Source organism: Typopeltis vanoorti, chromosome 19 (assembly GCF_054136105.1).
Source record: "Typopeltis vanoorti isolate ZY-2024b chromosome 19, IOZ_Tvanoo_1.0, whole genome shotgun sequence".
In the NCBI taxonomy this organism is placed as follows: Eukaryota; Metazoa; Arthropoda; class Arachnida; order Uropygi; family Thelyphonidae; genus Typopeltis; species Typopeltis vanoorti.
This window is the reverse complement of record NC_143567.1, coordinates 84,248,877-84,272,965: the sequence shown is the minus strand read 5'-3', so window position 1 is coordinate 84,272,965 and position 24,089 is coordinate 84,248,877. Positions and strand designations below refer to the sequence as shown.

The 24,089-nt window shown below is 35.3% G+C and overlaps 1 protein-coding gene across 1 annotated transcript; it reads left to right on the top strand.

Moving 5' to 3' along the window:
* Nucleotides 1–133: 133 nt before the first annotated feature.
* LOC150096307 (synaptotagmin-15-like) lies at nt 134–24,089 on the top strand. The gene is made up of 8 exons (XM_090409028.1): nt 134–209; nt 8,422–8,569; nt 14,318–14,536; nt 16,298–16,416; nt 17,116–17,249; nt 22,279–22,440; nt 23,493–23,610; nt 23,755–24,089. The coding sequence occupies exons 1-8, from the start codon at nt 134–136 to the stop codon at nt 24,087–24,089; spliced, it is 1,311 nt and encodes a 436-aa protein (XP_090265154.1).

Genomic DNA, 24,089 nt, shown 5'->3' with positions numbered 1-24,089 from the left:
ACCCTTCAGTGTCGCTTCGCTGCTAACTACGCGTGCCCAGACAAAGCCCGACAGATGTGAATAAAAGTTTTCTAGCGACTCTAGTTCTAAGTTACTACGACAACAGGTGTCACAGCACAGGATCGAAGAGACGATGCCGTCGCACGTGTCTCTCTTTCCGGATAATGCTGAATGGACAGGAAATAGCACGTGCTCTTCATGCAAGAAAGGTAACTAAAAGATATATTTTTTGCGAAGGAACATTATAGGCTTGGGGTTATTGAATTTTCTGTTTAATTTTGGAATTTCGTTTTAGATACAAACCATGTATGTGTTTTGGATGACGTATATCGGTGACCTTTATTGATAATAGAAGATTCTTTCAAAATCTGAACCGAAAATTAGGTGCATGTTTTGTTTTATGCTTTGGATTTTATTTAGCTAAGGTTCTATTAAAAGTTCGCTAATAATCGTTTTATATTTTGCCCGTGTTGAATTTGTATAACGTGTTTTTTAACTGACTAGATGACATTTGTGCTTGATTTGGGTTATGCTCATTGTTTCGTGGCTTATTTACTGTCTTTCGAATGGTAATCAAATGAACAGATCTGTCACCACGTCTCTGGATGAGTCCTGAGACTCGATGAAGGCTTCATGTAATGACAACAATTCAACAATCAAAACTGATATATTTAGTGATAAGCTTCAGTGACATCTAGAAAATTACTCATTAACTATCCATGTTAAGATATATTTGCATTTGCTAATGTCAGATGTGTAGATTGATAATAATATTAGCTGTGGTCTTGAGAAAACGTTTTTTAGACATTATGATTTAAAACACCGTATTCGAGACTTTTTTTTTATGGACTTAAGTCTGCTACCCACCCTTTCTCTACCATACAGTGTATAGATTTAACTTTTAGTCATGTTCACCATTAAGGATACTCACTGATATAGGTTTTCTATACAGAGATACATTAAAGAACCAAAACGGATTCCGTAGACTGCAGCTATTATACAAGTAGCTAAAAATAACATCTGTGATGTTTACACATCGGCACTGCTAAGATGAGAAGCGAACAGGTTGCGACGCAGAACTGGGGGTTGAAAAAATTTATATAAAATCCCTTGGTAACGATTTTTTTTTCTTTCTTTCTGGAACGTCTGTCGTAGGAAGGGTTGTATTTCACATTCTGTGTTAACAAAATTCTTTACGGTCATAGGAGATATCCTCGAAAAAAAAATTGTCTAACAAACAAACGCATTGTAAATCAAATTTGCCTTTGCAATATAACATTGCAGTGTTGAAAAGGCAAACCGATTCCAGACAGTCTAGCAAGGTTTAATAAACAGATGCAAGTCTAGCAAGGTTTAATAAACGGCAGAAGGAAATATTAAAAAATGACGTAAGGCATTGGGCATTTTGATGTCAGTCACCTTGCTGCTTATTTATATCCTTTTAAAGGTTGTATCAATACTTGCAAAATTTTACTAATACAGTGATCATCGGTTGATTGCTAAGGTAGCAATGTGATCGTCAGACATCCGATGTATAAAAGAAGAATAATATCTCCCGTCCGCGATGTAAACAAGATTTTTCCCTTGATTGGTTGCTAAGGTGTATATATATATATATATTTCGAAATCTACGAGCTTAACAGCGTCTTCAACAGGGGAAAAATTGTGGTGAAAGAATTAAATCGAGCAGCACTTTTTATCTCGGTTGTTGTCAGCTTTTAATAATGCATTGGTAATTCTAATTAGACTATGAAAAGTCTAATAGTGTCGTCATGTAGTACACGCATGCAGGAGGGTATAGAGGCTTACTGCCATCAGGAATTAGGAAGTGTAAAATGACATTTTTAAGGGAAAGAATGCATTAATTAAAAAAAAAGAGAAACAAATTCCATAGTTTTACAAATTGAAAAAAAAATCTTCTTAAACCAACTGTTTTCATAATGAGAAGTCTGCATCCATATTGCTTATATTACGGACATTGCGAACTCTTTGCAGTGAATTCAGTTAACTGACCAAATGATGTGTTATACAGCTAGTGGTAAATTCTCCTCAAGCTGTTTTTTTTTTCTTTTCCCTCCGGAAACTCAGGTTTTTCATCCTGTAAACACAAGAATATCTACTGTAAGAACCGATATTTTTCCGACTATAATATATAGAGTTAAGGACCACGAAATGGCGGAAGTTTACCGTATCTCCTCCCCGTTTGTCAATTAAAGTCAGCCTTGAGTCAGCTATTCTGTGATTGGCTAGGGATGGAGACTAGCAGCCCACTAGACTCCTTGCCTATTCCCTTTAGGGAATAAAAGGCATCAAAGGATTTTTCGATTAGTAATCCTTAATTCAGAGTTCTTCCGTAAGACAATTAGAAAAAAAGATGCAGTACATACGTTTCGGTAGGTAACCTTCTATGAAGAAAAGAGACTTCCACAAGTTCTTTAAGATACTCTAAGTCAGAAAGTCACACACGCATGTAGTTAGAGTTTTATCTCCCCCCCCTCCCCCCAAAAAATTTTTCTGCCTCAATGCATGCAATTAATAGACAGTTACTAGTAGTTTCATGGCTTTAGTTGACTTTTCTTTTCTAATTCAAATCCATGTTGATCTGGTATGGAGGCGACAAGTTTTTATTCCCACAAAGCAGACAAACTCTCTTGAGAATGCCCTCAATAGATAATTTACTTTCCTTATCGTTTTAGTTATTTTGGCCGTCATTCCAACCAATTCTTCAAAGCTAATTAACATTTGAGAGCTTGTCCGAATTTAAACAGTGTTTGCTTCTCCCATACCTCGGTTGTTAGATTCGTGTGTACGTATATATATATAATTAGTATACCTTTCTTTTTCTTCCCACCTGTAAAAGCTTTATTACCACAGTGTTCCGAATATGGAAAATTTTATGCTTTAAATTTTCGTTTTGGTTTCTGCGAGTATTTTATAGTAGTCACACATCCGATAGGTTGCTCAACCTTATGGTGCATTAATATCATAGATGGACAGGAAGTTTAGGAGAAAGAAAGAAGTAGTTAATATTGGATTTGAACACTTCTAGTTGATTACAGTTACAGACGAAGTTTAGGCAACCTGTAATTCCAAACCAGGTCGTTCTAAGAAAAGGATATACGTCACGACAAATTACTGAGGCTCTTTTCGAAGACCTGCGAGTTGTAATTTAGAAATACAGATGATATGAATAAAATGGATTTTTTATTTTTTTTTAGTAATTTTGAAGTTAAAATGTAAAGGATTGCTGACAACATTGCATTTACACATTTATTGGAAGGATGAAAAAATTAATTATGAAAAAAAAACAACAACTGGAAAGATGAAATTACCAAGTCTACTCTGAGGAAAAGTGACCATGGAAAGATCTGTAGAGAAGGCACACAGAAGAATGTTGTCTGCTGACTTTTATGGTGTGTCCTACCTCCACCAACAAGCAAAGTGGAGGTAGGACTTTACACCAAAGGAAATCCATCTTTCATATAAAGACATTCACAAAAGAGTTTGAAACCTATGGCCTATTCGTTGGAGAGAGAATTATCGAGATAAAGGTAATTTGCAGCACCCCCAGTGTTTCTCGATATATAAATATATTTATTAATTTATTTATATTTGCTTGTAATATTTAATTTTATCATCAACAGTTCTATACAATTCTCTTATTTTGTATTAAAAAATAATAAAAATCCATCTTGTAGCGCTTAGGAGGGCGAAGGCTGCTAGCATCATTGTGTTTACCGCAGTGTCATATTGCTACGCGCGCAAGCATATGCACGTCATAGCGAGATGTGAGCTATTAGCGTAATGCGGCACTGTCCGTCGCGCAGTTCCACTGTCGTTTATATGCAGTTTGCGCCAGTAGTAGAGTATTCGTAGTGCTTATCGTGTTTACTCCGTCTCTTTAAATATTTGGACATTACAAGTAAAGACATAACATTTGTTATAGTTTTTATTTTAGAACATTATTGGGGTTATTGATAATTATGACCTCAAGAAATAAGTACGGTGACAGTAGTGACTATAAGTGAAGTAGAAAAACTTAAATTTTCACAGTTGACTCTCGCTGAGAAAGTTTCTATTAAAATAAGAGGCCGTCCCTTTACCCGATATTTAAATATCTCAGCAAGCAATGATAAGAAGAACATTAGAAGTTTTAATACAGAGTGGTATAAAAAAAAGGTTAAATGCACTGTCGATGATTTCAACGAAGAAAAAATTCTTCAACAGTCACACAAACATCAAGGAAAAAAGTTATTGACCTTTTCGCTCGAAATAAAACAAGAAGAATGGATTTTATTTTAAGTAATTTTGAATTATACTAAACTGCATACTTTTATCGATAATAAACAACATTTTTTTTATGTTTAATGTTTTTTAAATTTTTACCATAATTTTGATATTTTATCATAATTTGGTATTTTGCAGTATACACTGTACTTACAGTGTGTATGTATATTTCGAAAGTCGCAGTACCCCCACGATTTCAAGCCACGAGCCGCCACTGTTTATCACCATGATTACTCTTTTCAGTACTGAAGGAAGGAATTTTAGGGAACCCTTAGGGACACGATCTCAAATCTGAAAACAGTATTTATGGATTGGGCTGATCTGTGTGAGATACGAATGCAGGGTCTCAAATTACTTAGGGGAAAAACGCACACCTTGGATAGAAACATAAAAACAGTTATAAATTCAACAATACGTTTATTAAATATATTACATGCTACAACTTGCAAAGAGTTAACAGTCTCCGATTTTCGGCAAAGTTATTATGTTCTCAACTCTCTTAAATTTTTAGCTGCTTCGTTTTGCGGTCGAACTAATTGAAAGTTACGACAAAGCAGTGTTCGTCTAGAGTCTAGACAAACACATGTTGACTGACGACGCTAGTCGGAGAGCTCATAGTTACTGCATTATTGTTTCACTTCAACACCCACCACCGTAACCATCACAACACAAATCTCCAACTTTCACAAATGCCAACGCGTTTGCTTCAGAAAAAAATACACAATTTAATACAACGGATTGATGAAATGTTCATATTTATGTTACGTACCAAGTGCAGGACCCTGTTCGACTATGAATCCGGTCCCGATTTATGTCAAGAAAAATTGGAGGTTAGAGTTCTCCGAAGAACCAAATTCTTTTCTAGGGATTTGAGTAATTTTAAGACATGATTGAATTTATCAAGCATTATTGTTAACAAGAACGACATGTGCTGTAAAAGCTATCAGGTGGATTTACTATCAAATGAAGAAGCTCGATGATATACAAAAGAAAGAGAATAAGTGAAACAGCATGGTCCTGTAGTATCCTATAATTAATTGCAAGGTCTGAAGCAGGTAGAGATTTATCCATCTTTGAAAATAATGTGTCGCTACAGAGTAAGCTAACTACCTAATTTCAGAAGCCAGAAGGTAGACCATGGAAAGATCTCTTCTTGATTGTCAATATCGGAATCCATGCTGCCAATCATTTATCAGTTGGTAGTTGCATGTTAGTAAATTTCTTCATTATTCTAGAAAGGATCGGGAAAAGAAATATGCAGCAACAATTTGCGATCAGAATCAGTTGAGTATGAACTGATTTCCAAGCTTCACAATAAATAACAATGGAATTAGAAATAAATTTAAAAAGGTGGCATAAAAACGAGTTTCAATGCTGAGAAACTTCGAATTCGATTTAGTCAGAATTACTACCTCAGGAGCAATTAAGGCTAAGATTGCAGTAACTTCTGTCAGTTAATTGTGCTCATTCTTTGTACCAGTTTGTCTGTTCTTTTTCTTTATGGAAAAACCGAGTTTCTTGGAGGGGGAAATTTTGTCACCTCTGCATGACACCAGATAACTCTTCTTCTTTGAAAGCCCTTATAACTTCGTTTGCTAGATGGATTCGATCCAAATCTTTCCACCCAATATAAATGTCGTGCGATTGCGCTAAAGAACAATGGGATAAAAATTCATAGACTGCTAGTATCCAATTTAGACAAGATTTAGGTCTCTTTCAGAGGAAATTAAGATGGCTTGTTTTTTCTGTGGGTAGCAATGTAACAAAGGTTATCAAAAATAAGTGGATCTAGGATTTGTGACAGCCAATGTATTTGGCAAGGGACTAAAACATGACTGTCAAGCAACTCTGTTGCATTTTATCCCTTTCGAAATCAGTTTTGGATGTGTTGATAGTTTGATTACAACCATTTCGAGTTTTAGCATAAACAGAAAAAGGAAGACTGAAATTTCAATGGAACCCGCTTGCAAAATTATTTTCTTCTCTCGAACTTACTTAATACACTTCTTGTAGTAACCAAAGAGAATTTAATAGCAAAATGATGTTTCTATACGTAAGAAGAAGAATTGTATCGGGAATGCATTCCTTCTAAATGTATGGGATTAGAAAACTGGAAAGAATAATCCAACATAAGAAATGAATCAAGGAATCACGCTAATGTCATCCGAACTGCCTAGAAGGAAAGAAAAAAAATGTTCTAATTAGAAGGATAATTGATGAGGAAGAGATAATACTGTTCGGAGAATGATTAGGATTAGATAGTGTTCTGATAAGCATGTCAGCAACTTATATTACTTTGTGTGGGACAGCAAAAGACTTGGAATCTTTACCTGCTAAGCCAGTTGGAGTTTTATTATTATTATTATTATTATTATTATAACGTGACACCTCCAAACAGTCCAAAGACTCATCGAGGAAGCGCACCTACTTTTACAACTCTTCTTCTCCACCACTTAATCCACCAACCATCAGCGCCATCTACCTCCCACCACCACCACCACCACCACAACAACAAATATTTTTTATCTGTAAACTGCGTGTGTTCTCAAGGCTGATTTGTCTGTATATGGGATGAAAAACCCAAGTTTCCGAGAAAAAAACCCTGCTACCTCCGTATGAGATCAGCAAGCTCACCTTCAATTGAAAAACCCATATAAAGATTCCTCTCGTCACGACCAGAATCGAATAAGGCCTTTTTCCAATCAAAGGACTCAACGTCCTGTCGTTCTTCCAGTTGCGCTACGGAAGCGCTATGAACATTAAACATTATAAACATATGAAGATTAAAATCTCCACAGAAAATGATCTCGCTATTTGGAAATTTCTACTAATAGCAAAATCAAGATTTAAAGAAAGGAAATCAAAAGTTTGGAATTTTGGGTGACATGCTCTATAAAAATAACAAACGACTTGATAGAATAAGTTGAAGAAAAGTGTCCAACTTAGAATATAATTCGTTTATTCAGATAAATGAAGAATTTTTAGGCCTATTCAGCCAAGGTTGAATCAGTTAATAATAATATTATTACGTGATACCTCCAAGGAGTCCAATAACTCATCGCTGGAGTTCGCTCTACTCCACTACGCCACAAACATCACACCGTCTCTCTCTCTACTACTTAATTTTCTCATTACATATAACTACGCATCTATCGCCCATCACCAATAGTTTTTCTTTTTCTTTTTTTTTGTCTGTAAATTGCGTGTGTTCTCATGGTCGATTTGCCTCTACGCGGGATGAAAACCCTGCTATCGGATTAAAGTGGAAAGGTGTTTCCCCTTGCCCTTCTTTGAATGCGTCTTTTATTCCCTCTCTTAACACGGTGCCATTTAGAGGATCATAGCTGTCGTAGAAAACATAAAAAAACATGACACCCAAATGTTACCACATAGTGTATACATTTCATTGAATATTATTTGCATATGTTTTTCATTCTGCGGTGTGCTATCACGTGTGAAAATCGGAAAGAAATCCAAATATTTACAAAATCTTACAGCGGCACAATATTAAAATCATTGACGATGAACATCTTACTTAGATTCATCGATCCGATGCGCAGCAGTCTGGTTCAATATTGGCACGTGCATCGTCAGATAAATAATGAAGAATTGAAACGAAGTTTATTCTGAAAAGAATAGTCGTTGAAACCTTCTACGAATGCATCGCTATAATAAATTAAAATGTTTAAAATCATTACATCAGTCTATTTCAACCTTCATAAATGGTGTTGTAAGTGCTGTGTTACTTTCTGTCCTTATAAACCGTGCAGCAATATAACAGAACCCAAGAGAAGATGGAGCGCTTCTGTTTCCACTATCAGACAACAGTTATGCAATTCTCGGAGCTTTCTGAGCTTCAAGGAAGCTGTTAAAAGACGTTTTATCAGCTTTACATCAGATGCCTACCGACTACAACATCTTTTACAGATTTAACGTAGCGTCCAAGCAAACACATCAACTTACCAGTTTCCACTAATCCTAACCTTTATCTGTCTGTCCAATTTCGAGCTTTCTTCAGCTGATTTATGGTAGAGAAATCTCGGTCAGTTATAGCGCATTGCGCCGATGTAAATCGTCTACTGAAGCGTGACCTTTACAGGCTAACAGTTTTCTCTTTTTGTCTCATTTCTGCAGGAACATCACCGGTGTTCGTGGGTGTTAGCGTGGGAGTCACGGCGCTTGTTGCTGTGGTGCTTCTCATCTGTGCCTATCATAAGAAGCGTTCCTGGGCAAGCGGCAAGGTGATAAACAAGACATCCCCAGATTCGCTCAAAGATAACTGGTAAGCATAAATAGAATGAAGTTCAAGGGCAATCCATAAAATGTTTGCATTTCGAAATTACACTTACCAAAATCCTATCGTCTAAAGAGTGTGTCACAAACTTGAATGTAGTTATTTAAGTTTTTTTTTTTTTACCTTGCTCGATTCCCATGCGTACATACCACTAATAATAATAATGCACGCAATTTCTTGTGATTGTTTGGATTACGATTGGTCTGCTGCTGCTGCTTATAGAACGCTATAGTGTTTATATTAGTTCGCTATACCTGCACTTGGGCACTCATAGTGCAATCCTATTGTCTAGAATGTTTCTGAAAGTTCTTTGTCATAATCTAACACGCATTTCTGAGAGGAAATGCGTTTACTATTGATGACAATGTTGAAGAGACGTTGACACATATCAATGGTTACCAGACTGGATACATCAAAATCAAAGAATCACAAATGTAATTGTAATTGGCATCTAGTCTCCCCTGTGCGCATCAGTCTAGCGAAGCGATGATTAAGAGCCAAGCCAAAAATTGCCCGGGTTTTGAATTATAGAGGAAGCTTGTTCACAATTCATTTAATCTTATTTTTAGTATTTTAGATTCCTCTTACTTTCCTCTTTCCCTCAAAATGAATTCCAATAGGATAATGTGTGCTCAATTATGAGCACACACACACACGTATGAATTCCTAATTAACTAATTAATTACTAAACAAATAGGAATTCTTATAGGACAGTGTTTGTACTCACAGGCTGCAATGCCCTTTTATGATTAATTGGTTTATTATTGCTAGCCTATCTTGGCAGATCAAAGCACACCTTTTCCTTGCTTAGTTATGCAAAGTAGCCGTTCTGTGCTCTTTCGTCTTCTTCTAGGTACACTCTATTACTGCAACTCACTCACTCATTCTCTCTCTCTCTCTCTCTCTCTCTCTCACACACACACACACACACACAACTACTGAAGAAAAACGGGGGCATTTGTTTTAATGAATTCCACTCAACAAACGTTCTAAACTCACTGTGCATTTAATATTCTGAGTAGATTATACTTAGATAATCCAGCAACCCCGCTCTAGATACAAAAACATGGAAATTTACAAGATACTATACAAAGTCTACCTCTGAACAGCAAAACATATAAAACTTTGAGCTAAATTAAGGTACAGCAATTTGTCATTCGTCTTATAAAAAGAATTTCGTATCATGAGTACCTTAATTGCTTTACTTGGAGTTAATCGCCTAGTTTTAAAAAAATACAATGTTAATAAAGAAAAATGAAGACCTCCAGTGTAAAAAATTCAGAGTTGCATTTTAATTAAAATGTAGTTTTGCATCTTAAGCAGAATGGAAAAAGATTAAAAATGTTTATTAAATTTACTCTAGAATTCAAAGAACGCAATTAGTTGGTAAACATACAGAGTTGGCCTTGATACGTAGCTTTTTTCAGAATGTCCTTGAGGTAGTCCAGGTACCTAGAACCACCCACCCACACACACAAAGTGCTGCGCTTTCTCGAAAATCAAGGTCTGAAGAAATTCGAGATTCTTCTAAGATATTGGTTTCTGGAACTCCTCCATTGTATACTTAAGATTTCGTGGGAAGTAATAACTCGACATCCGGATTTCCTGTAAATAAAAAAAAAAAAAATCTATATATTTTGCACTAAAACGTAAACACTTATAACGCGGGAAATATAATTTCTTCAAGAAATGTTTTCCGCTATTCTGCCTCTCAAAAGATTAATATGTTGCTTTTCTGTCATTCAGTGAGTGGCTGCTGAACATTGGCAATTCCACTGTTACCACCATGTAAAATTATTTCTCCAACTGACGACAATATGAAACAAAAAAAAATTAATTTGTTCTTCTATCTGGATCTAGCATCCTCTGCATCTCATTTCTCATTAACGACAAGCATCCTATTTTCTTATGTAATCGTTTTTCATTGCGGTTTTCGGCCCATCTGAATACGTCAAGAAGAGGCATAAAAGGTTTGCGATAGAATGCGTAGATCTGTCATAGCATTTTCTTGGAGAAGTAAGAAGAAGATTTCACCTTTAATATTTTATATTCAGCGAATATCTGGACCAGCTATCTATGATTAACTAATGGTGGAGATGACTGTCCCAGTTTTCAATTTAGGACTAAACGGCCTTGTTTACTCCCTCTGGGGAATAAGGGGTGTTAGCAGACTACTATTATTATTGTTATATTCATTATTCCGAATATGTTCCTATCTACGAAGGCTGGGCAGATAAAAAGTGGGATATAAAACATACACTATTTTTTCGTGTTATTCACCTTACTTGCTGAGAGGCATTCCAAATGCAAAGTTAACACATCCACTCATTCATAGAATAACTTCATCTATTGCATAAGGAATTTTTTGACCATGCACAGCAGGGTCTTCCATCCCAAAACAAATGCACATATATCGCTTGTTTAACAATGGAAGCTTGAATGCTTGAACTTCACTTAAAGGCTTCCATTTTTACTGATACTTGCAAATGATACTGGTTTTCATAAATGTCTTCTACATAGATATTCATTTCCTTGTGTGATTTTTTTTTTAAATTCTGTAGTTTTCTTTTATCGTTTTCTTTTGTTTTTCCTATCTCTCTTTCCTTGTCATTGTTTCCATTTCGATAATTCTGCCAGATGCCACTTCAGTAATGTGAGTATTAGGTTAGAATCTGCACGTTTTCTTGATTCCATGCTAATTTTAAGTCTGTTTCCATAACAACCTTCCCACGCCAAGCGCACGTCATTTTCATGATATAATGCAACGATGACATTTTACGACTAGAAGTCTACGAGATAATAAATTCAATGTTAGGTTAATCCAGATAGGTAGGGTGTGGCAAAAAAAAAATGGGGAACATGGTTTGATTGCAAGATTTCTTTGCTGAAATGATTGAACGGTCACACATTTTGACGAAGGAAAAAAATTTCCTTGCTTTTTTTTCATGAGTTTTAAAAAATGCAAGAATTTCAAGAATTTTGAATTTCTTTCTTTCACATGTTTGTGCTTGCATACATGGTTTCGTTTAAATAGTTGTAGTACACGTCATTCACAGAAAAAAACAGTGAAAAGAGGCACATTACGTATTTATGTATCGACCCACATTGTTGACGTAATATCATTCATGTTTGGTTTTACCCTCTTATTCACTTTCACGAGGACCTCTAGTGGATGAATGGAATATCTCTGCCGAAGAAAGTTTATAAGGCTTTAATGTTATTGTAGAATGTTATTGTAGAATAGAAACTCGAGTTCTATGTAATTCACTTTAAATGTCATTATCCTTCTCCGTAAACAAAATGAAGAGAATTAATTTCTCCTGAATTCAAAATATAATATCAGCAGACGATTTCGTAAATGTCATGCTACTTATAAAAGCAATAATTTCTTCATTTTACAAAGGCAGTGCGCATGCTCTGAAAATTATCTCATTTTACATAGAAATTATTTACTGTACCCTGCTGGCTAATTTCATAAACATTTGAGATTTTTATATTATTATTCCTTTGGAATTGCTCACATTTCAGCTTAGTTTAACTTATTATAATAACAACGCATTAATATTTATGTTTTATTAATTTAGTTTAAGACAGAGAGGTACGAAAAGAAAGAGAAATAAATAAACCATAAGTATTACTAGAAAATGTTACCTTTAACATTCAAACGAAGTTGTTGAACGGCATTTTGCACGTGTGGGTGTCACTCTCTGTTAACGATGACAAAACATAACATCAATATGGAAAAGAAATACTTTTCACAATACTTTAAACAAACAAAACAAACCTAAATCGAGTATCGCCCATGTAAAAGTTAAATTTGGAAACTAACTCGCTTTTGAATTTTTTTACATGAATCACACTAACAAAATGTAATAAACCTGTCATACATTGAATACCATAGGTAACTTTTCCAGCCACTTTAGGCCTCCAGTAAAGCAGGCTGGTAGTTCCATACTGGGTAATAAAAACCATTTATGAACTATAGACGTTCATAAGCACCCATGTTGACTGTCTACTGGTTGAAGATCGGCAAAACTCGGATAAATGATTCTAGATGACGTAATAAATTGTAATACCGATATCTTGCAATTAACGGAGATTTTACGAAGGAAGAAAAAAAAACATGTGTGGACTACAAAAGGGTATTAGATTTTTTTTCTAACTTAATTCTTTCTCTTCTCTTTTATACTATGGGTATCCTTCGAAGTGTAATGGGCACGGAATACACTATTCTCTATGTACCATAGAATAGAATTCTCTATTCTATGGTACATCAGTAGAATAGTTTTCTAAGACAGGTAAAGCTTTTGGCCCATCAAATTTAAAAAAAAAAATACCGATAACACATACAAAATCAAAAAAAAAAAAAAAAATCAGCTAACGCCTTTTTATTCCCGTATACGGGAGTAGGCGAGGCCACTGAGCTACACAGTCAAGAAGCAATAAAGGAATAAAATTCTCAAAACTATTGCAAATCAGTTTCACTGATATGTGGCTTAAATTTCTGTCTCAGAAGTTCAGCATTATGTTGAATATTATGTTGTTACTATAATACACGGAACCAAGCTATCTTTAATTCCAAGAATTGTAATTACTTCTACTAATCTCTGTAATTTCCTCCGTAGCTCAGACAGGAGGAAAATGTGACATTCGCTTTTAATTAGAAAGAAAATTAGTTTGAATCCCATCAAGGTGGGAACCGATGCAATTTATTTTCAAGTAAATAAAATTTACCGACTGGCCCCATTTGTTGAGAGGTTAGCTTATTTGTTCTCCAACCCATAAATCCCCATTTGGACTTGGATGTCTGTGACTGTCTTCAGATGCAAGATTAATTTCATGTGAGACTAGCTTCCCGCTTATTGGAGGCCTGAAGTGGCTTGCAAAAGTTCCATGTTTGGTCTCTGGAGCAGAGTTCCGGAAGGATTATGTACAAAATAAAGATACAAAAAATTAATAAGATAAAGGAAATTCTTTAACCCGTTTACGGTAGTAATATACTATGGGTTTACAACATTTCGTGGTGGATGTCGACATAAAAGTGAAACAAAAATCTTAACATCCAACTTCTGCATCACCTAAGATGTATTCGTTGTGATAACAGTATCCGAAGAAATCCAGCCTATGTCAAGTGAACTGGGAAAATTACCATGGGAAGGTGCGCCGAAGCTCAGGGTGTTACTCCTCACAACTATGAGATATTTCACTAGATCTCTCATAAAGGCTCTCTGAAGCTACTCCCATCTTCCTTCTGCATTTTGCAATACGATATCTACTTTTCTGCTTACTCACTCACTGCGTGTGAATAAATAAGGATTAATTTTTATCCCAACATAATACACTTAGTAGTTCCACGATTCTTTAAAACGTTTTTGACTCGTTCCCGTCTGTGCTGGATTACTCAGTAAGCTTGTTTCCAAACGTAAAGAAAATTTGATAATAAAAACAAATAAGTTAATAAATAAAATGCAAGTGACCATTTTCGTGTTTTCTGCGTGTTTTATTATTTATTTAATAAAAAAATTTATTTTGCACAATAAAAATATTTTTCAATAAAATGTTTTTGGGATCGTACCTTGTGTAACGTATATTTATAATTCAGTTTACCCTGGATGAATCTATTAAAGTAAAATAAACATTAAAAACATCTTTGCATTCTGGATCATTTGTCTTTAGAAAAATGTTTAATATTTGTGAAAATACTATAAATCGAGTCTCCCTTTTATTGTATCTTAGGAAGGGATTACCACCAAATGTAGTCTGCAACAATTCTGGTGATTATACATTCAGTGCTCATCGGCGATTATTTCAATCAGCATCAGTTGATGTACCTCTTGTTCATCAGTTTCAACATCGCCATATCCAACCGTCGGTAGCATTACCTCGATGGAATTCTCTTGGAAACTCTCACACAATACGCTGCTCAATAGGAGAAGTTCAGCCTCAGTTGTATAGGTAAGTTAGTTTTACTGCTTCTGGAACAAATACGAGTAGATCACCCGAAACACACAAATTGCTTTGTTGCCTGTAATAACCATTTATAGACTGCTGTAACTGCTAAATATAGGGACAGAGTTCCTATTACTACTTCTTTCAGCAATTTCCCGTCAGCTTTCTGTTTTGTATTGTTTTTCTCAGAACAAAAATGCTAGATTTATTTAAAATTGGAATGCGGGTTAGTTAAGAGTCGTCCGTTAGATACAGAACTCCAGATTCCTAAGTCATAACCTTTTGCCAAGTCACTATTGGAACCCACGGCTTTGAATCAGTTGATTTGTCATTTGTTGAAAAATAAGTCAACGTTACTATCCTCATTATACCATTCAATTTATTCTATTATAATAAAAATGCTCGTTCTTTAAAACCTCTGAATTTCGTTTTAAGTCTTTTGCCATAATAGAACGAATGATAATCAATTGAGGCAAAAGCAGAGCAGTCAAGCTGAGCCTCGTAAATATGCACAATTTATTCAAAATGCGTGGGAGCGTACTTTATTGTCTGGATAACGAGTTTGACAAAGTTACCGTGGAGCTGTTCTTTACGATTTCTCTCCTCATATATCCTTTTTATGTCTCGTGCTGAGAATAAATCGTAAAAGCTTTTGTAAGTGTAATAAAAAATGGAAGAATAATTTTACTTTCAGAATCGTGCGAATCTCTGAGTACTCTAGTATGAATCTCCTATTAACCATGTTCATCTAATGCTCTGGGGAAAAAAAAAAAAAAAAAATATATATATATATATATATATATATTGTTTTTTTGTGGGAATGGATGACGAATAAATTAATACTAATATGTGGTTACGCACCGAAAATAATAAAAGAAAGTATTTTATTATTCAGATAGAAATATTTTGATCATTGGACTTAGATTTTTCTTTTAAAATGAGCAATAGGTTTACCCTTTTTTTGAAGAACGATTCATTTCCAGATTCTTACTTAGCCAAATTACTAAACCAAATTCTTACTTCACTATTTCTTAAGCCCAACGTGTATAACATAACAGTAACCTAAAGGTGCGCAGATTATCATGATGCACTGAAAAAAGATATCTGAGTGTCATCACTAGTAGTAAATGAAGAATTTTTTTGAAGGTATTTTCCAAATGAGAATCGGTTCGGACACTCTCGGATGGTAATGGCGTGGCTTTATTGTCCTGAAAACGAAGAAATCGAGATAGTCCTGTAAACAAACTCTGGAAGCAGGTAAATTGATGATGATTCTAGAAATTAACCTTCCCTAAAAGCAGTTAAGACTCAGCACTCGCAACTTATAGTATCTTTTGCATTTCAGACCTAAAAACTAGAGTTTTTGGTGCAGTTAAACAGACTAGCTGCATGGAACATAAATAATCAACAGGCGTACTGGTCCCATGATCTTAGTTATCTCTTTCGTAATTTCGAATAAAATCCAAAACATTTTGAGCTAATTCAAATAAATCGCTACAGTTAAAATCATGTGTATTTGTCTGTACGATGATTGGTCAGCATCACTTGAATCCTTGAAAAAATACTATTTTTATAGTATAAATGATTAGTGGCCGATCATGTATCCAAAGTGTTACTAATGAGAAACAACTAGTTTATAGGGAATTTGAGAGGGTTTTCCTAAAGTGTTTTGTATTAATATTTCTTTATCACAAGCTTTTATACAGCATTTTATTACCTACGACTTTTGATACCAAAAGTGTAATTTAATACAAATTTTTGTCGCAGCTGTCCGACAAGTGGAAAAGACGCATCACCTTCTTGCAGATATGGCAGGATTTGGTTCTCCATGAGGTATCAAGATCGACACGTGGAAGTGAATCTCATGAAGGCAAAATATTTAACAAGTGAGAAATGTTTCCGAACTTTGTCATTTATTTTCCACCTTCTTTGAATTTCATTTTATTATATATATATATATATATATATATATATATATATATATATATATATATATATATATATATATATATATATATATATATATATATATATATATATAAGTATGTAAGAATGTATATACACGGTAAGAATATATATATATATATATACATTCTTACCGTGGATGGAGCTAGTTGTTTATTACTAAAATTAAATCGTCTTTTGGCAAATCGCCTCGCTTTTTTCTATGGTTTTTGGTATCAAGTTACCTACAAATATTAAAATAATATTAATAGGCAATTTGATACCAATAACAGCGAACTATGTGCTAAGTGAGCATTGCCTGTAGTTAGATCAACAGTCCGGACAAATATGAAGGATGCAAACATAAAGTTAAAGAACATAGAAATGTCTATTACGACTAAGACAGAACACATTTTATAGCATCAGATTATAGCGAGGTGCGTAACTATCTGATACTGTTTATATAATGTTTGACATATCATTCCCCGTTTAGCAGTAATTTTCTTAATGCTTTTTTAAGAAAAACATTAAGACAATGTGACTTCTCTGTTCTTTACTTCTAGTCCACACTCTGTGTTAATTACTTTAGTTTTTCTATATCTACATTTTACTGGAACCTTTGCGTTTAATTCTGATTCAAGGTCGAGAAGCAAGAAACAGTGGAGGTGATTTAATAGTAACAGGTTGCCTGCTTCCGGATGAAAACTGCATACAGAAAAGTCAAGTGCGCCGAAAAGTTTCTTCTCCAAAATTTACAGACACGTTTGTATTTCAGGTAAGAGCAGAAAATATAAACTAAATATAAATACAAAAAAGATTTTTTTAGCTTTCTGATTTGATATTGCAATGCCTATGAAGATTTCCCAATATACAAATGAAACAATCTATCCAAACAGCGCCACTGTTTTTGCTGCATTCCAAACGCGTCATCTGTTTTCCCGAGATGAAGACACAATGACGGCTTGTGGATGTTGGTGATCGTAGAATTGCAGACTAAATTGCATATATCGACCGATGATCCCTGTGTAATGAAGGAGGGGGGGGGATTCACTCCTGGCAATAAACTGTTTTTGCGAGCAGTTCAAACATGATAATGAATTTACTAATGTTGATCTGGCATTAGGGTATAAAAATTTGTGGATCAATGGACAGATACTACGCAGTCAAATTAAAATGTTAACGTTAAAAACAGCAAGGAGTATTGCGGATTTGTCTAGTTTTGTTTATATATATATATATATTTTTTTATTTTTTTATTTTTTTATTTATTTTTTTTTTCCAAGACAGTTTCCTAAGAGCGAATTCAGTTGTTAGTTTCTGGTAGTACTGCTTCTGGATGGTAGACCGATAACAGTCAATTTAAAGAAAAAAAATCTACCAAATTACTCCAATTAGGTTGATTGATTTCACTATTATGAAGTTGTATTTCTTACTCATTTCTTTCTCATATTTTTTACAATTAATTTAATTTCTATTTTTTTCCAGTATGAGGCTTTTTTTAATAAGCTGTTTATTGAGATAATACAATAACCATTGACGAAATCCCTTCCCATACTCATCATAAGTCTTTAACTAACACTGTTATAGTCACCTAGAAATAATGAATAGAAACGAAGGATAATAAATCATATTTGATAACAATAATATCAGAGAATATGGAAATTAATGATTTATAATTCAATAATTGATGTGAGACTTATTTTCCTGTTTGTGGTTCAGATAGGATTCCAAGCCACTGTCAGACCAGTTCTGGAATGACTTTTGTAAAACCAGACATAAGTCTGAATTCATGGGAAGCCAATACTCCTGAATATGGCTCTGCATTCTCGGATTTAGTTTTATTTATTTTATTTTATTATTTTGTCCTGTTGCAAATAGTTTTCCAAACTATCAAAACTAGCCCTCTGCCACTGCCTTTAAGACATTTTATAGCAACTTAGTGCATTTTTATTTTTTAATTCTTTCTTCAAAAAGAATCTGTTTTTCTTCAAGAATGGTTTTCTTGAAGAGTTGGAGATTTATAAGATTTGGGAAAAAACTGTATGGGAAACACTCTGCTCAAGGATAAAGATATATGTAAATGAGGTTCGGTGGGTCTGGAGCTGAACAGTGTATGTATGTTGACTAGCTTCCTGTGTTCATGTATGGTTACAGGGAAGTAGAAACATAGTGGTAGTCATCTCAGAGGATCAGCGTCCATGGAAAATACCCATAGAAAAGATATAATGCGCTTCTAGGAGAAACAAACTGGAAAAGTTAGAGAGAGAGAGAGATTTGATGCGCTGCCCCAAATATGAGAACAGTATTCTAAGATTGAGAATTATAAAGTGTTAGGAGTTGAGCAGATGAGATGTAACATTTAAAAATGAAAAAGAATACCAAAGTGTTTAGAGACTGAAGATGCTATAGATGTATATGATTATGCCAGGACAGGCTACATGTGAAAGTCAACCCAAGAAGTGAAATCTGATCTTGGCTGGGCTATCATCATCAGAGTAGAGTAAAGCATGACTTTTCTTTGGGAAATAAGGTAGGTTAGTGTTTTGGTGGAATTCAAATTTACTAAATTATCTTCACCAAGAGTTTGTGAATAAGGAAGATGAATGGATTGTACTGTCATTACCAAAATTATGAACAGGACTGGACGTTAGTAAGAGAAGATTACCGATGTATATGAGAATATTGGTGTGTTATGGCACTAATAGAAAAAGCAGATGAGTTTAAACCATAATGAACAAAGTGGAAGCTGGCATCCACGAAGGGTTGGAAAGAGACCATATGATGATATCTTGGAAAGAAGGCTACAATGCCATACTACTCGATCAAGTGCCTCGGAAATATCAAGAGCGACCACTTGAGATTATCTATATTTTTCCATGGCTTCTGTCCAAAGGCAGGTAAGGTTAGAAAGAAAGTATGTTGCAGAAAGAGAATGGCCGAATCCATATTGGTGATCACTAATTAACCGATGAATCCCTAGGTAGTGAAGAAGCTGGTTGTTGATAACCTCAATGCGAGTATCGAAGTGAGGGCAATGGGACGATAGTTTGAGGTCCGACTTTTACCTTCCTGTGTTTGGAAAAGGCTGGATAAAAGCTTACTTCTAAGGTGGTAGATCAATGCCAGATGAAGAGTACTTGAAAAGGTGATATGATACATGATAGGCGTTTCTTCTAGAGCACGCGCTCTTAATACTATTACTGAAGGGATGCCAACTAGAACGGAGAACATATCAGCATGAAATCATTTGAATATTTCCGATACCCTGCCATTGAAAGATCAGAGGAGACATATTATGGGTGGTTTGTACACTAGAAGAGGGACATTTACCTTAGTTATATAAAGATTTGGAGGAGAAAACTGGCGCCAAGAAATCTGCTTTATCTTTAGAAGCTGTTTTCTTTGTTCTATCAGGATGAGAGTGTGAGAAAGAGAGAGAGAGAAGTAGAAATATAGTAAGGCAGAAATTTTGCCTCATTGCCTTGGTAAATGACTAAAAGGCTTGATTACGATTTGAACAGAAAGTATTAATTGCATTTGGCTTACAAAATCTGCATTAGATGTGCATGTAATGTAGACCAGCCTGTAATGTAAGCTTGTTCCGGCCTGTAATGTAAGCTGAGTGAGAGGCTAGAGTCTACTTAGGCCAAGGCCAAGAATAAAGACTCTCATCCCAGCAAGAATAATTTCATTTGTTATATCAAGATGATAGAATAATATACGCTTGGATAGGGATAAAGGAAGCAATAATCAGAATCTCGAAATCAAATCAGGCATAGAAATCGCGAAGAACTTTCCAATTAGCACCATGTAGTGCTGCGGGATACAAGACTGAAATTGGCTGGGAGAGGGATACTTGAAAGATACTGTGTTGAAAAAGAAACATGGACAAGATTGTTTTCACTGTTGCCAAGGGGAGAGTTAACCAGTGCATTTGGAGCGAAAGAGCTAAGATAATATCCATAGCGTTAGGAGATTGCTGGGATTATCTGAAATCTTTGTAGTCAGGTTAACTTGCATTAGATTGAGGGCAAATTATTCTTCTCTTCCACCTTGGAAGGAACGAAATATGGAAATATTGAGCAAAAGAAGATCATATAAAGGAGATTCTAGTTTGATAAAACTTGCCATGGGATATGCCGTCCTATCCTATCCTACTCATCCATCCATCCTAGGACGCGTTGAGTCTCTCCTCCCAATGAGGTGGGGGAGGCTTACGACTAATTAATGCAGGCGGGTCGTCACTCCTTGGTGCATCTCCTAAGGGCAGTATTTCTGACTGTAATCCGTGTGTGTTCACAGGGTCGGTTTGCTTACTTGCGGGACGAAAATCCCCAGATAAACTGGGGAGAAAACCCTGCAGTCCACGCCCGAGACCGTCTAACTTGACTATGTCTGAGAAAGATCCTAAGCTCCTCACTTCGGCGACGGGAATCGAACCTGGACACTCCTTTTGTTGAAGCGCATAGCCACTCGGTTAACCGCGCGGACAATATCATATCCGATAATATCATATGTTTCTTCTGATAGAACGATATCTTGCATGATGTCCTACACTTCTCGGAAATCAGTGGTTTCTGTATAGGCATACGACTGCCAATACCTATCCTCTTCGATTCCCTGCGCATAATTCGGTGAATATGGGTCGGGAACAGCCTTCTTCATTAAATGTTTTGGTCAGTTGTCCACAGGAAGTTCTGTTTATCCGTATAAGTCTTCTCAGAGACGGCGGTCTCGTTCCCGACAGACTGTCTTAGGACCACACTTACACCTCTTAGAAAAGCAATGTTATTTTTCCACTGATTAAACATCCTGATTAAACACTGATTATCTCACCTTTTGAGAAATCAGTCACCTCTGCTAGTCACACTTTTCAAAATACTGGTTCCAACACACGGACACCCACAATAATCCCTTTGTCGAACGAAAGATTGTGTTTTAAGGGATATTTTTAACAGCAGAAACACTATCATTTTTATGCGGACTTTCATATTAGAATGTTGGGAAAATTTATAGCGTAGTTATATGCAAGGGTATGAAGGACTCTAGTAAACACGACTCCATCCAAGATATGCTGAGACTCCAATTCGAGGTCTTGACAGTGTCCTCTGCAAGTTGCTATTCTCTGAATACCTCCAAGCACAACCTGGCAAAATATGACGTAGCAGGATTATTCGCCACTTTATCGGGAAGCTTCCAAAGTGTCATTAGCAACAGGTTCAGTACAGTGTACTATCTGAAGACTAGTTCGGAAAACGCTTTACTATTGTACTCTTGAATGGAGGACGTGCTGCCCCCCCCCCCCCGGTTCAATAATTACGATGTGGAGAGCATGGTCAGCAAAACCACCCAAGAACTGTATGAAATTCATCTACCACCTAGAATACACCTTGCATTCTGAAGATATAATGTAATTAGATGATTAAAATTTTAAAGAGAAATCTGAACAATCTATTTATGTTCACTGGGAAACTGCAATTCAGCTCTTAAAACCAAAAGTGTAAAACTCCTTGCAGACAGTAAACACCTCTGATGCTGTGACATTACACGATCTTATTAATGACATTTTCGGAGATGCTGTAACTGACTTTATAAAAGTAGCTGATTCCTGCTCATTAATTTCTTTAGTTTACATTCTCCCTGAACCATAAAGCAAAAATATTTATTTTGCAGAACTTCGATTTTGATTTTTAAGTTGATTTTACAGGAAAAGCATTAAATATTTTAAAATCGAATACAGTATGGAGATAATCCAAATACCTTTTGTATTTCGGCTTATTCTGTATTTTTGTTTCTTTTTTTAGGTCACGGAAAAGGAATTGCTAGAACGTACGCTTTTGCTATCGGTATATGACATTGATAAACGCAAGGTGAGACATCTCCTCGGTTACACTCTGGTACCTCTACGTACTGCAGGAGTCACTACTAGCAACATAATGTGCAGAGACTTAGAAGTACCTTTTGAGGTAATTAAATTTGAATTTGAATTCTCCGTGACTGTTTTCATTCATGCTCCTTCGTTTAGATATCCAAATATAGCTTAATTAATAAAGTAAGCATAATTATTTAGTTAATAAGCAAATGTTCGTTTTATGGACAGTTCTGTTAGACTAAAACAACATTCCCTGATTTAACATCTTTTTAGACACCCGAGCTACTCGAGTCCCAAAAACTTTTATCCTAATTTCGATATTACTCTTTAAATAACACTTGTTTTTTATTACATGACGATCTGACAAACTGACATAAGAACACATGTATGTTGAGACGTGTGTTCTTGAGCTAGTTTGACATCTTACTCACAGATGTCAATCCCACTCAAGAAAGATTGGAAACCTAGAACACATTGTATTGTAGTTGAGTTAATCTGCTCCTCTAAAGACCAAACATGGAATTTTTTTCAAGACGCTTCACACATCCACTAAGCATGGTTATACATCGGCCTGATTTGGAAATTCATCTTATAGGGAAAGACATGCACAAACATCTACATTATTTGAGGAGTTTTTTTAACATTATGATATGTAGATGAATTTTTTTCAGAATTATTTTTAAAACATTTCAAATTATGAATTACAGGTTATAAGCGCAATATAAATGACATCTCTATTTCCTAGAGATATGAAATGAATTATATTCAAAAGAAAAAAAAAAGATTTAAAAGATATGCATAATATCATTTCATTCTCAAAAAAAACAGACAAAAACATTGAAATGTATATTCCATTAATTAAAAAAAGTTTCTTATTTTATTTAGTTGATAATTTTTAAATTATTGAACGGGTCTTGCAGCAGCAGGGCTTTTCTGCATCATAGCCATCCCTCTGACCCCACTCCATACTCTGTGTGTGTGTGTGTGTGTGTGTGTGTGTGTGTGTGTGTGTGTGTGTGTGTGTGTGTGTGTGTGTGTGTGTGTGTGTGTGTGTGTGTGTGTGTGTGCACATCCACAAATAATAATTTTTACAATAACTTTGAAAAACAATTAGTCCTCACATTCTAATAATTGCTGTCTTTCCAGATGCCAAAATCAGCAGGTGAAATTGAAATAGCTCTTTCATGTAATCCGAACAGCAATCGGCTTAAAGTATTGATATGCAGAGTAAGAGGCATCCAAGGCATCGAGTCCGGAGAAGCATGTAAGACCTCTACATATGCGATTAGATTTAATGCTGCAATTCAATGTAAATTATACTTATAACAATTAATTCTTTCAAGAACATTACTTCACTTATAGCTAGACTTTATATAAATGACCAGATTCTTTCTTTTTTTCTCTGCAGATATCTTCGTGAGGATGCACATTCTTAACGCAGGCCAATTGCTAAAATCCCAGCGCACTTCATCCCAGCATGTCATCTGCTCATCCTACAGTGAAGTTATATTCGACGAGGCATTCAATTTCGTCATCAGTAACAGGTTCCAATATTCTCACAGTCTTGTTTTTAGCGTGCTAGTAGCAGGGGCAGGGCGTTTTGTTAAAGACGATCCTATAGGTAAAGTTGTTATCGGGCCTGTTCTTTATGCCAAGAACGAGGCTTTGCTACATTGGCAGGACATGGTAACCAATCCCCGCAGTGTGGTGAGAAGATGGCACAGTTTGGAACCAGCATCGTAA

Coding starts and splice junctions, on each gene's coding strand:
- LOC150096307 (XM_090409028.1), top strand. CDS start 134: ATGCCGTCGCACGTGTCTCTCTTTCCGGATAATGCTGAATGGACAGGA. Junction 14,537..16,297: donor GTTCAGCCTCAGTTGTATAG/GTAAGTTAGTTT, acceptor TTTTTGTCGCAG/CTGTCCGACAAGTGGAAAAG. Junction 23,611..23,754: donor CATCGAGTCCGGAGAAGCAT/GTAAGACCTCTA, acceptor TTTTCTCTGCAG/ATATCTTCGTGAGGATGCAC.